Genomic DNA, 14,189 nt, shown 5'->3' with positions numbered 1-14,189 from the left:
ATATTTTAAAGAGAATGCGATTAAAATATGCATGTGCGTATGGAGAATGGAAGTTTCCTCTACAGGTTATTTTAAATTGTGACATGTTCATGTGGAGTGCTGAAGGGAGTGTTATGTTTTTATTGCTTTGTACTAAAGATAAAGAAAACCTGTAGACAAACTCCTATCAGGCCCAGATAATCAGTGGACACAAATCCATGCGTACACTGAATATAAATCACATAGGGTCGTAGCGAACATTTATCCTGCGGGAAAGACAACGACAATTCTAATGCTGATGGCAGCCAGTTGATATGCATTTCTTATTAACAATGTTCATTATTGTTATTGGAAATAGAAACTAATATTTTGTCATATGACTGGCTGAATTTGTCCTGGCTGAGAAAAATTATTGGACGGGTTATTGCATGTCGAATTCCTATGAAAGCCATGATACAGGGCGGAGGCATTTCAAGAAGACTGGGCGGGTGTAGCCCAGTGGTAAAGCGCACGCTTGATGCGCAGTCGGTTTAGGGTCGATCCCCGTCAGTGGGCCTATTGCACCATTTCTCAACTGGTTTAACAAAGGCCGTGATATATACTATCCGGTTTGATGTCTGCTGTATTTAAAAGATCCCTTGCTGCTAATCGGAAAGAGTAGCCTATTGTATGGCGGCTGCGGGTTTCCTCTCTCATTATAATCTCTGCGGTCCGTAACCATGTGTCCGGCGACATATAACCGAAATTAAAATGTGTTGAGTGCGTTTTTAAATAAAACATCCCTTCCTAGAAGAAAGCTATTTTGTTTTGTACAGGGTTTTTTTTAGTTTGGATTTGAAAAAGAATGTTTGTTTAACGACACATCGTCACATTAAAAAATTTTGTTTTTGTTTGCTGTCAAACGTATGGTTAGTTTGGTGATTTGTTGCCGAAACGTGCTACCATCACATTGACTACACCTTTCAAAAAACAGCAAGATATACTCTATGTCCACGTTCCCATAGACAGGACAGTACATATCATGGCCTTTAATGCATCAATCGTGGGACACTGGTTTAGGATTGAAAACAAAAACCGAGTCTATCGAGGGAGATCGACCCCATGACCCATGGAACTTGAGGCGACGCTTCACCACTGAGATACATCAAGTTCTTGGTGTGCATTTCCAGGTATGTCTAATGGTTGACATTTTCATCCCATTGTTTTGTTCTTTAACACCTCCTAATACGGCAATTTGTGTATTTGCTTTAGTACTATTGATAATCAAACACATGGGTTCTATCTTCAAACTGCCCCTACTACGGCCTTGGCTTCCATATTTGCATTGGTAGCATTAATAATCAAATGGATGGGTTATTTCTATAAACTGCTCCTAATATGGCCCTGGTTTGTGTATTTGCTTCAGTATTATTAATAATCAAAGTTATTGTATCTTTAACTTTCTCCAGTTAAGTTTTTTCATCCGACCGTTGTTCGAGTCTTACAACAGCTGCGTGTCGCAGGCTTCTCTTCAGAGTTTTATATCGTCCGTCGTGGACTGGGCGTCCAGGAAACTTACACTCACAGCGCTAAGAACGGGTAGGTCAGACGTGTGATATGATATATATGATACCTTTAGCTATTGAAGAAACTCACACTCACAGTGTTGATAACGGGTAGGTCAGACGTGTGATATGATATATATGATACCTTTAGCTACTGAAGAAACTCACACTCACAGTGCTGAGAACGGGTAGGTCAGACGTGTGATATGATATATATGATACCTTTATCTGCTGAGGAAACTCACACTCACAGTGCTAAGAACGGGTAGGTCAGACGTGTGATATGATATATATGATACCTCTATCTACTGAAGAAACTCACACTCACAGTGCTGAGAATGAGTAGGTCATACGTGTGATATGATATATATGATACCTTTATCTACTGAAGAAACTCACACTCACAGCGCTGAGAATGAGTAGGTCAGACGTGTGATATGATATATATGATACCTCTATCTACTGAAGAAACTCACACTCACAGTGCTGAGAATGAGTAGGTCATACGTGTGATATGATATATATGATACCTCTATCTACTGAAGAAACTCACACTCACAGTGCTGAGAATGAGTAGGTCATACGTGTGATATGATATATATGATACCTTTATCTACTGAAGAAACTCACACTCACAGCGCTGAGAATGAGTAGGTCATACGTGTGATATGATATATATGATACCTTTATCTACTGAGGAAAATGATAAACGCCATGATGAAACCCACCTGCATTAACTGTTGTCTGTTAATTCAGTCTAGCTGTAACCGCATTGCGAAAGGGTAGGTCAGATAATTATACAAATAGTTATGTTACATTTACAAAGCGAATACAATTCCTGCAAATAACAGACACAAAAATACCTCCCTTTTGTTTTTGTCCACATATGTATAACTACAGATTTACTGTGAATTGTATTGTTGGTTGTTAGTTTTCATTTTATTGTTGTGTTGTCTACTGGCCCAATAAGAGGGGACCAAACGTTTCAATTCCTTTTCAGTCTGTCTGTGCGTCCGTCCGTCCGTCCGTCCGTCTATCCCATTAATAGTTTTAAGGATGTTCTTTTAACAATGCCTAGAGATATTGAACTGAAATTTTGTGTTGAGCTTTATCATATACTGTTACTAATCAGGTCTGAATTTCGTCACGATTTACCAATGTTTGATATAGTTATTGCCCATCAACTTATGAGATCTGAATATTTGTTTTCCGGACTTTTTACAAAGCCTCGAGACACTGAGCTGACATTGTGTGTACATAGCGTTATCATGTGATATTACAAATCACGTTTCATTTTCAATACAATTTACCTATATGTCACGGAGTTACGGCCCTTTATTTTGTTGCAGTAGCCTTCGGATCTTTGCTGTCGATGACTACGGAAACCTCCATACTGAGCGACACGCCCAATCTACCGGAAGAAGCCTTTCTGAAGATGACCCCTCCCTCGGACGACTCCTGTTTCGACTTGGACCACTTCTACCCGGAGAAAGACTCGACTTTAGCGTCTGTCGCTAATAAGGACGTGTCGCTAAATTCTGCGGCGCTAGACGACCCAATGATGGGGTCCTTGCCTGGAATAGACGTGTTGTTAGGATCTGATGTTAATAAGGACGTGTCCTTGAGTACTCTTGATTTCAAAGATTTGGCGTTTGGTTCACTTCTATGCAAGGACTTCTCCCTTGGTTCACCTTCCTGTAAGAACCTCAGTGACTTATCGCTCAGTTCATTGATAGATAAAGACTTCAATTTGGGAACATTCGTGCTCGACGAACCAACTTACATACCCCTTTGACAAAGGATGGATGCTTTTGATATAAAACTATAGCTCGCAGTATCAACATTTTAAAATTTTATAAGTTTAAATGTAGGACAGCAAAATATGTGTCAACAGTTCAGCCAGTGAAATATTAAAAAGTATCGCATAGTTATTAATGGTTTACTTGTTTTAATGCAGTTAATCAATCTTGAATACAGTTATTGTTTAGAATATCAGGTTCTGTATATCAAATGTGTTTCTGTCCGTCCTGCTGTTTGTAGTAGCTCAAATTTTATTTTATTCCTACTATAAATATTTTCGTATGTATGAAATTATTTGAAGGTAATATGCAGTTTTGGATACTACAATCATTAGGGTAACAATAAAGACGATGGCAGGTGTGTGGCACGGATAGCCACAATAGACCAGCATCTGTTGCGGTTGAAGAGACAAGGACTGGGATGTGGAGGTGAACAGTGAAATACGTTGAAAGATAGGAGCTGCTAGATCGGGAAAAAATGAGATGGAAATCAAAGGAGAGAAAGGAGGCAGTGAGATAACAACAACATCAACATCACACTGGATATGAGATGGAAGTCAAAGGAGAGAAAGGGGGCAGTGAGATAACAACAACATCAACATCACACTGGATATGAGATGGAAGTCAAAGGAGAGAAAGGGGGCAGTGAGATAACAACAACATCAACATCACACTGGATATGAGATGGAAGTCAAAGGAGAGAAAGGGGGCAATGAGATAACAACAACATCAACATCACACTGGATATGAGATGGAAGTCAAAGGAGAGAAAGGGGGCAATGAGATAAAAACAACATCAACATCACACTGGATATGAGATGGAAATCAAAGGAGAGAAAGGGGGCAGTGAGATAAAAACAACATCAACATCACACTGGATATGAGATGGAAGTCAAAGGAGAGAAAGGAGGCAGTGAGATAACAACAACATCAACATCACACTGGATATGAGATGGAAGTCAAAGGAGAGAAAGGGGGCAATGAGATAAAAACAACATCAACATCACACTGGATATGAGATGGAAATCAAAGGAGAGAAAGGGGGCAGTGAGATAAAAACAACATCAACATCACACTGGATATGAGATGGAAGTCAAAGGAGAGAAAGGAGGCAGTGAGATAACAACAACATCAACATCACACTGGATATGAGATGGAAGTCAAAGGAGAGAAAGGGGGCAGTGAGATAACAACAACATCAACATCACACTGGATATGAGATGGAAGTCAAAGGAGAGAAAGGGGGCAGTGAGATAACAACAACATCAACATCACACTGGATATGAGATGGAAGTCAAAGGAGAGAAAGGGGGCAATGAGATAACAACAACATCAACATCACACTGGATATGAGATGGAAGTCAAAGGAGAGAAAGGGGGCAATGAGATAAAAACAACATCAACATCACACTGGATATGAGATGGAAATCAAAGGAGAGAAAGGGGGCAATGAGATAACAACAACATCAACATCACACTGGATATGGAGATACTGACAATTTAAACAAAATATGTGTTAAGTGAATAGCACACAATCCCAACTTCAACCAGTGCTCCACGACTGTTATAGCATATGTTATGGTGTCTGTTGCCCTTTTAGTACAAAATACATGTTAGTTGTAGACCCATTATGGCTAACATAGGGAGGGTCTAAACTGTGGCGGGCGTAGTTTCAAGCGGGGGGGGGGGGGGGGGGGTCGAGTCACGATACTCCTAAAAATATATATTTTTTAAAACCTGTGCATTAAGCAGTGAGGAATTTAGACCTCCGAAACCCTATCCCTGTGTATGCATCAGATTTGGCTTTATTTTAGTTTGTTGAAACAACCGTAGTTTAAAAGTGCTTGAGTGTCGTTAGGCAAACATTCCTTTCTTTTCCAGTTAGCACAATAAAAAGTATGACGCTGGACTATTTACTGTAGCGGACAAGGCATGTATTTGACTGGCGTACTCGGCGGTGGTGTTCATGTCTGACTGAATTCCAGGCTATCAGTTTACTGGATTTAAGTCAGCAAGTAATCATTAAAGTGAAGAAATAAAAAAACATAAAACATATTCGCATGTTTTAGTAATCTAACCCTTGAAAGGAATCTTGACGCAGCGAAATGTTATGTCAGCATAGAATAAATCAAACAATGATGAATCATATTTCAAGGCCGTCTACCTACGTCATAGCAGATGGCCTAATCCGCGGACTAACATGTTTGTTCGATGTCGACTTTTGGTGTATATTAGCTAATTTCATTAATTAAAGAAGAAAGTTATTAGTGCATCATATACCCAGTATTACTGCAAGTACGTTTGTGTTAAAATCGTTTCAATGAATGCCCTAGTAGTAATTTGAAACACTAATTCGCTCCAATATGTCTAAACAGTTGTATGTACTATAGTCTGTCCCACAGAGAACGTCTTTTTTCATGCTATGGAATTTACTACAAGTTATTTATTTTTGAGCCGATTGGACACAAAAATAAATGGGTGTTTTGTTATTTCCAAAACACTTTTACTTGTGTTCTTACGTCAAACAAACCTGAAATTATTTACAAAACTAAGTTTTTATAGAAATATGGGATGGACTATAGGTAAAGGGTACACACACAGTTGTTGAAATAAACGGAAGTGCTTGAAAACATCGAGACGTTGAATGACAAGGTTTTAACACACGATAAAAAAACAACACACTAATCGCGCGGTGTTTTTGATTCACATGTTATTTTGCTGAATAACCACGACATAAGGTAATATATTCAGCACAAAGGTATAATCGTGTAAACCTTTTGTTCCCCGCACATTAGACTAATCTATACAAGTCACAAGAAGTTAAGGGCCACATGAACACTTCACCTAATAGCGGGTACTTCATTCTCTATGCCAGTGGTACAGAAACGCTCAAACAGTTAACGCATGACGGAATGGCTCACTTGCAGGTTATCATGGGCCAGACCCCAAAATTTAGCGAATTGGGCGGGCAAATTCTCATGGTGGTTTTTTAATAGCCCTATGCCTGTAAGTAATAAATTAGTATGATAGACTTTTGTAAGGAGTAGCGTTTTGGTGGATATCATCTCAAACATAGTGAGGCGAGGACTTTTGTATACAATGTTTTGGGGTAGGGATAACACAATGTGTCATACCTTTGCAACCAATGGACAAGCCAAACAAATGAGCACTGAAACTATACAATGTTTTGGGGTAGGGATAACACGATGTATGATACCTTTGCAACCAATGGACAAGCCAAACAAATGAGCACTGAAACTGTTTATACAGTGTTTTGGGGTAGGGATAACACAATGTATGATACCTTTGCAACTAATGGACAAGCCAAACAAATGAGCACTGAAACTGTTTATACAGTGTTTTGGGGTAGGGATAACACGATGTATGATACCTTTGCAACCAATGGACAAGCCAAACAAATGAGCACTGAAACTGTTTATACAGTGTTTTTGGGTAGGGATAACACAATGCAACCAATGGACATGCCAAACAAATGAGCACTGAAACTGTTTATACAGTGTTTTTGGGTAGGGATAACACAATGCAACCAATGGACATGCCAAACAAATGAGCACTGAAACTGTTTATACAGTGTTTTGGGGTAGGGATAACACGATGTATGATACCTTTGCAACCAATGGACAAGCCAAACAAATGAGCACTGAAACTGTTTATACAGTGTTTTGGGGTAGGGATAACACAATGTATGATACCTTTGCAATCAATGGACAAGCCAAACAAATGAGCACTGAAACTGTTTATACAGTGTTTTGGGGTAGGGATAACACAATGTATGATACCTTTGCAACCGATGGACAAGCCAAACAAATGAGCACTGAAACTGTTTATACAGTGTTTTGGGGTAGGGATAACACAATGTATGATACCTTTGCAATCAATGGACAAGCCAAACAAATGAGCACTGAAACTGTTTATACAGTGTTTTGGGGTAGGGATAACACAATGTATGATACCTTTGCAACCGATGGACAAGCCAAACAAATGAGCACTGAAACTGTTTATACAGTGTTTTGGGGTAGGGATAACACAATGTATGATACCTTTGCAACCAATGGACAAGCCAAACAAATGAGCACTGAAACTGTTTATACAGTGTTTTGGGGTAGGGATAACACAATGTATGATACCTTTGCAACCAATGGACAAGCCAAACAAATGAGCACTGAAACTGTTTATACAGTGTTTTGGGGTAGGGATAACACAATGTATGATACCTTTGCAACCAATGGACAAGCCAAACAAATGAGCACTGAAACTGTTTATATTATACCCCTCTACATACTGATATACAATATATACAAATTAGTGTCATAATTAGATCACCAGAGGTCAAAAGGGCATGTCATTTTGTTGATTTTAAAAATCCGACACATTGGCATTAATGGTACTACTGTTCATGTATGAAGGACATATTTCAACTCAACTGCCTAGAATGTGAGTGATAGACACCCTGAGAGTAATTAAAGCTGTCATTGTTAAATTGTTTTGAAAAAAATGGGCCTTTACAACAAACGACAGAAAGTCATATTTATAAAACTAACATAAAAGTATGAAAAAGCATAATTACTTTGTAGGCAGTCAACAGATCCTTACACACTAACAGTAACAATTTGAAAACATTTTACCATTGTTGTAGATTTCAACTTTTAAAAGACATCATTTGTCCAAGATATGTTACGGTCATCATCGTGGATTTCCAAGATGGCCGCCATGCAAAAAACTACCTCATACCACCTAGGCTCGTAGCTTTTTTTTGATCTAACTTAACGTTTTGAGGGTAATGCATGTAGTTATATCACCCACAATACTACTAGATGGATTTGTTTAATAAAAGAAATGAAATGTATAGACAACGTATTGAGGAACAATGCTGCAATGACTATTGTGAGTCTTACCATCTGTTTGCGTTTGTGTCATTCTGTTCTCAATAAAAAGTGGAAAATGGTTGTTCATTGCCTTAGGTTTCAACTTTTAATAGGGATTACTTGTCCAAGATATATTTTGACTTTTTGAGATAATTCATGCAGTTATATCAACTTCTGTAAAAATCCAACAAATACTTATTACAGACGTTTCTGTCTTATTGCTTATCACAAAATAAAAACCATTTTGTTGTTAACGTCCGAGAAACATCGGTTCGGATTCGCACACAATACATATAAGATACGGGCTGAAATAATGTGTGTGCGTGTGCGCGCGTGTATGTATGTATGTATGTTACACTGGATTTCAACACAAAGACGGACGCAGTGTGTAAAGGTTCTTTATTTGAAAGAAGGGTGTTGTTTTAAACCCTATAAAAATAATAACAAGAATATTAAAATACATAAATAACAAAATCATACACAAAAGCATAAAAACTACACAACTCTCTGCAGTATATTTAAAGAAAATATACTATTTATCCAAATATACATACCAAGGAATTTAATTAATGCTACTCATTAATGCTATAAATACACTATATATTATCTAATATTTATTAATAAAGGATTAATAAATAATATAAAGTCCACATCTCTTTTCATAAAGTTCAGCACAATTTAAGGTTAAGCTATACAATATAAATATTTACAATATGATATAATTAAAACTAAGCTTCTGTTTACAAGTACATGAACTGCACGTGCATTAAGAATACTGCACGGGCCTTAAACAAGAATGTACCCTGAGCAATAATCAATAGTCTACCTTTCGCTGTGGGCGATAGCGCGACAGAACATAGGTCGTTAACAGGAAATGTAGATATCAGCAGCTATAAAACAAATAAAACACTTATAAATCACCGTCCATATCTGATATACTAAAATATAGAAAACACAGTACTCTTCTATTTGTTAAGTACAAGCTAAGCTAGTATAATAATCTATATCAAATGAACGCAATTACGCCATTACACGCCTTATTATAAACTAATTATTACATTTATTCCCCTATATAAAATCTTAATCCAAATTAATATAACTACTTCATAGATTAAACACTAGTATTAATGTATATGTATAATTCTAAAATATGTAATCTAAATAAATTATATTTAATTGCTTTAGTGTATAAAATTATAATTGCTTATTAATTACATTTAATTTTATGCAAGTTAATAAAAAGAGTGCAAATTAGAAAAGATAAAGAAAACTAACCTCAAAGATTTCAAAATGGCGTTTATTTCAGAGAATGAAAAGCATGTCCTTTCTGGTCAGGTGAATTTTAAAAGTCATTAGTCACCTGTTGGCTTAAACATATCAGTCAGTAGGTGAGTACTGGTCAGTGTCAAAGGTCAGTATTCTAAACATGAAACAAGCTACACTAACTGCCCTAAAGTATTGAACCTTAACTAAAACCCAGTGTATGTGTGTATTTTGTACAGTGCAGTGCAATAGCTTAAAATCATAAAACATTCACCTGGTTACATTTATGCAGATATTTATCGTATTTAACGTGATTTAAATATTTATAAAGCATCATACGGTTAACTACATTCTGGATTTTAGCCGGGATTTCTTTTTAGCCAATTATTAAAAGTTTTGTTCAGTATTTGGAAGAAAATTGAACTGATACGTATGGAATTTGAGCTACCATAAAACATTAAAATCAGGCCCGTAGGAACGATATTGGGGGCGGGGGTCACAATTTGTAGTTGAGGAACACAGTGTAGTGTGTATATGGGGGGGGGGGGGGGGGGGGGGGGGGACACAAGCTATATTTTAAACCGGATTTATATAAAGTAGTTAAAAGTGGGAGTACAGCCTCTCGGTTCTAATGACCTGAGAATGGCCAGAAATGTAATTGTATTGTATATACAGATATTTATATTTGAAGCAAGAATATGTAGCCTCAGAAACATGTAAGGTTTATTTATAAGAGATTAAACTAACTGACAACTTGATAATATGGCTACAAACTCAGGATGGTTCCTTTATTATAAACTCAAGAGGGTTTATTAGGCACAGTCAAAAGGTATTTTGTTTGAATGTTGGAAGCAAACATATGAAGTATTATGCCTCGGACGACGGACAAGCAGAAATTTAAGCCGAAATAATTAAAATGGTGAAAGAAAAAGAAGATTATTACCCTCGTGTGTTTCGATATCATCAATATCATAGATTAGGAATAAACATAATGCATTATGCTCGGCAGACTTGAAGTTGTATGTGTCTCATATAAATGATAGTGAAAAGTAAATACAAGAAAAAGCATTAAAAGTAAAAACAAAATAATAATAAAATAAAATAAATAAATAAATAAATAAATAAATGTTGTGATAGTTGTGTGTCCGATATAAATTATTGTGAAGAGTAAATAAAAGAAAGAAAGAAAGAAAGAAAATAAATAAATAAACAACAATAAAATAAATAAAGAATTTTACAAAAAGTTCGTAAATACCAGATATTTCAAATGAAGTTGTATGTGTCTTATATTAATGCTAGTGAAAAGTAAATAAATAAATAAATAAATAAATAAATAATTTGTAGATAAGACATGTAGCATTGATTAGTAGTTATATATCTGTCTTTTTTAATGAAACGATAAGGTGAAAATATAGCTTCGATAAAGGTCTATGTCAGGTACGGATTTGTTGTGTGTTTTTTTAGGCGGAAGGGGAGGTATATTTTTATTAAATTTTAAATACTGATACATGTGGAGAATTAAACATCACTAAAACTACGCTTAATATAACTATAATTCTAATTGTTAAAAGTAGCAAATACATTCCAATTAAGTTCATTTTATTGTATAAATATTTTAATTTTGTTTTGGTAAAACCCTTGACAGGCGGCTCCAGAGACTTTGTCTAAGTTAATGTTTCACTGTTTTTGGTCTTAAACCATTCCAATTTTAATTTTAGTAGACCGTTTTTCGCTGCCATTATACCATCTGGTACGAAATACGTACGTTAGTGTTAGTCTCCAGAAATACCCATCTCCTACGAATCTACTCACATCGCTCATGACAACTGTCTATCATGCCGCCCCCCCCCCCCCCCCCCCCCCAAGTTGTAAATAGCCTCGATACAGACGAATTTGGCAAGGGACGATATTCGTCGCGTGCATTCGCAAGAGGAATGCCAAAGAGGTCTATTGTACACCTGGTTGACAACAGGGCGATGCATATTATTTTCGCTAACGGAATAACGGAATAGCTTTATTTGCATCTTCCTGAACAAAACTTTCAAGTAATAGTATATGTTTGGAATGAACATTAAAAAAAAATGCCAAAGAAGGTAGGGGGTGGCTAGCCACCCTATTCGCTCCCCCCCCCCTCCCCAACCCTGGATCCGCCCCTGTGTATACTATCCTTATTGGCGTGTCGTGGCCAGGACTGTATACCGTCCTTATAGGCGTGTCGTAGCCAGGACTGTGTGTCATCCTTATTGGCGTGTCGTGGCCAGGAATGTATACCATCCTTATAGGCGTGTCGTGGCCAGGACTGTATACCGTCCTTATAGGCGTGTCGTGGCCAGGACTGTATACCGTCCTTATAGGCGTGTCGTAGCCAGGACTGTATACCGTCCTTATAGGCGTGTCGTGGCCAGGACTGTGTGTCATCCTTATTGGCGTGTCGTGGCCAGGAATGTGTGTCATCCTTATAGGCGTGTCGTGGCCAGGAATGTGTGTCATCCTTATTGGCGTGTCGTGGCCAGGACTGTATACCGTCCTTATTGGCGTGTCGTAGCCAGGACTGTATACCATCCTTATAGGCGTGTCGTGGCCAGGACTGTATACCATCCTTATAGGCGTGTCGTGGCCAGGACTGTATACCGTCCTTATAGGCGTGTCGTGGCCAGGACTGTATACCGTCCTTATAGGCGTGTCGTGGCCAGGACTGTATACCGTCCTTATTGGCGTGTCGTGGCCAGGACTGTATACCGTCCTTATAGGCGTGTCGTGGCCAGGACTGTATACCGTCCTTATAGGCGTGTCGTGGCCAGGACTGTATACCGTCCTTATAGGCGTGTCGTGGCCAGGACTGTATACCGTCCTTATAGGCGTGTCGTGGCCAGGACTGTATACCGTCCTTATAGCCGTGTCGTGGCCAGGACTGTATACCATCCTTATAGGCGTGTCGTGGCCAGGACTGTATACCATCCTTATAGGCGTGTCGTGGCCAGGACTGTATACCGTCCTTATAGGCGTGTCGTAGCCAGGACTGTATACCGTCCTTATAGGCGTGTCGTGGCCAGGACTGTATACCGTCCTTATAGGCGTGTCGTAGCCAGGACTGTGTGTCATCCTTATTGGCGTGTCGTGGCCAGGACTGTATACCGTCCTTATAGGCGTGTCGTGGCCAGGACTGTATACCGTCCTTATAGGCGTGTCGTGGCCAGGACTGTATACCGTCCTTATAGGCGTGTCGTGGCCAAGACTGTATGCCGTCCTTATAGGCGTGTCGTGGCCAGGACTGTGTGTCATCCTTATTGGCGTGTCGTGGCCAGGACTGTGTGTCATCCTTATTGGCGTGTCGTGGCCAGGACTGTGTGTCATCCTTATTGGCGTGTCCTGGCCAGGACTGTGTGTCATCCTTATAGGCGTGTCGTGGCCAGGACTGTGTGTCATCCTTATTGGCGTGTCGTGGCCAGGACTGTATACCGTCCTTATTGGCGTGTCGTGGCCAGGACTGTATACCATCCTTATAGGCGTGTCGTGGCCAGGACTGTATACCATCCTTATAGGCGTGTCGTGGCCAGGACTGTATACCGTCCTTATAGGCGTGTCGTAGCCAGGACTGTGTCATCCTTATTGGCGTGTCGTGGCCAGGACTGTATACCGTCCTTATAGGCGTGTCGTGGCCAGGACTGTATGCCATCCTTATAGGCGTGTCGTGGCCAGGACTGTATACCGTCCTTATAGGCGTGTCGTGGCCAGGACTGTATACCGTCCTTATACGCGTGTCGTGGCCAGGACTGTATACCGTCCTTATAGGCGTGTCGTGGCCAGGACTGTGTGTCATCCTTATTGGCGTGTCGTGGCCAGGACTGTGTGTCATCCTTATAGGCGTGTCGTGGCCAGGACTGTATGCCGTCCTTATAGGCGTGTCGTGGCCAGGGCTGTATACCGTCCTTATAGGCGTGTCGTGGCCAGGACTGTATATCAGCCTTATAGGCGTGTCGTAGCCAGGACTGTATACCGGTCTTATAGGCGTGTCGTGGCCAGGACTGTGTGTCATCCTTATTGGCGAGTCGTGGCCAGGACTGTGTGTCATCCTTGTTGGCGTGTCGTGGCCAGGACTGTGTGTCATCCTTATTGGCGTGTCGTGGCCAGGACTGTATACCGTCCTTATAGGCGTGTCGTGGCCAGGACTGTATGCCGTCCTTGTTGGCGTGTCGTGGCCAGGACTGTATGCCGTCCTTATTGGCGTGTCGTGGCCAGGACTGTGTACCGTCCTTATTGGCGTGCCGTGGCCAGGACTGTATACCGTCCTTATAGGCGTGTCGTGGCCAGGACTGTATACCAGCCTTATAGGTGTGTCGTAGCCAGGACTGTATACCGGTCTTATAGGCGTGTCGTGGCCAGGACTGTGTGTCATCCTTATTGGCGAGTCGTGGCCAGGACTGTATACCGTCCTTATAGGCGTGTCGTGGCCAGGACTGTATACCGTCCTTATAGGCGTGTCGTGGCCAAGACTGTATGCCGTCCTTATAGGCGTGTCGTGGCCAGGACTGTGTGCCATCCTTATTGGCGTGTCGTGGCCAGGACTGTGTGTCATCCTTATTGGCGTGTCGTGGCCAGGACTGTGTGTCATCCTTATTGGCGTGTCCTGGCCAGGACTGTGTGTCATCCTTATAGGCGTGTCGTGGCCAGGACTGTGTGTCATCCTTATTGGCGTGTCGTGGCCAGGACTGTATACC

General features: G+C 40.1%; 1 protein-coding gene across 1 annotated transcript in view; it reads left to right on the top strand.

The window, feature by feature from the left end:
* LOC121372487 (carbohydrate-responsive element-binding protein-like) overlaps nt 1–3,454 on the top strand; it is a 25,599-nt gene extending 22,145 nt beyond the window's left edge. The window contains exons 6-7 of the mRNA XM_041498824.1: nt 1,428–1,557; nt 2,873–3,454. Of these exons, the coding sequence (XP_041354758.1) occupies nt 1,428–1,557; nt 2,873–3,318 (576 nt within the window). The 3' untranslated portion in view covers nt 3,319–3,454. The remainder of the gene's footprint in view (nt 1–1,427; nt 1,558–2,872) is intronic.
* The last annotated feature ends 10,735 nt before the right edge of the window (nt 3,455–14,189 follow it).

Source organism: Gigantopelta aegis, chromosome 4, assembly GCF_016097555.1.
Source record: "Gigantopelta aegis isolate Gae_Host chromosome 4, Gae_host_genome, whole genome shotgun sequence".
Lineage (NCBI taxonomy): Eukaryota > Metazoa > Mollusca > Gastropoda > Neomphalida > Peltospiridae > Gigantopelta > Gigantopelta aegis.
This window is presented reverse-complemented; position numbering and strand designations above follow the sequence as displayed.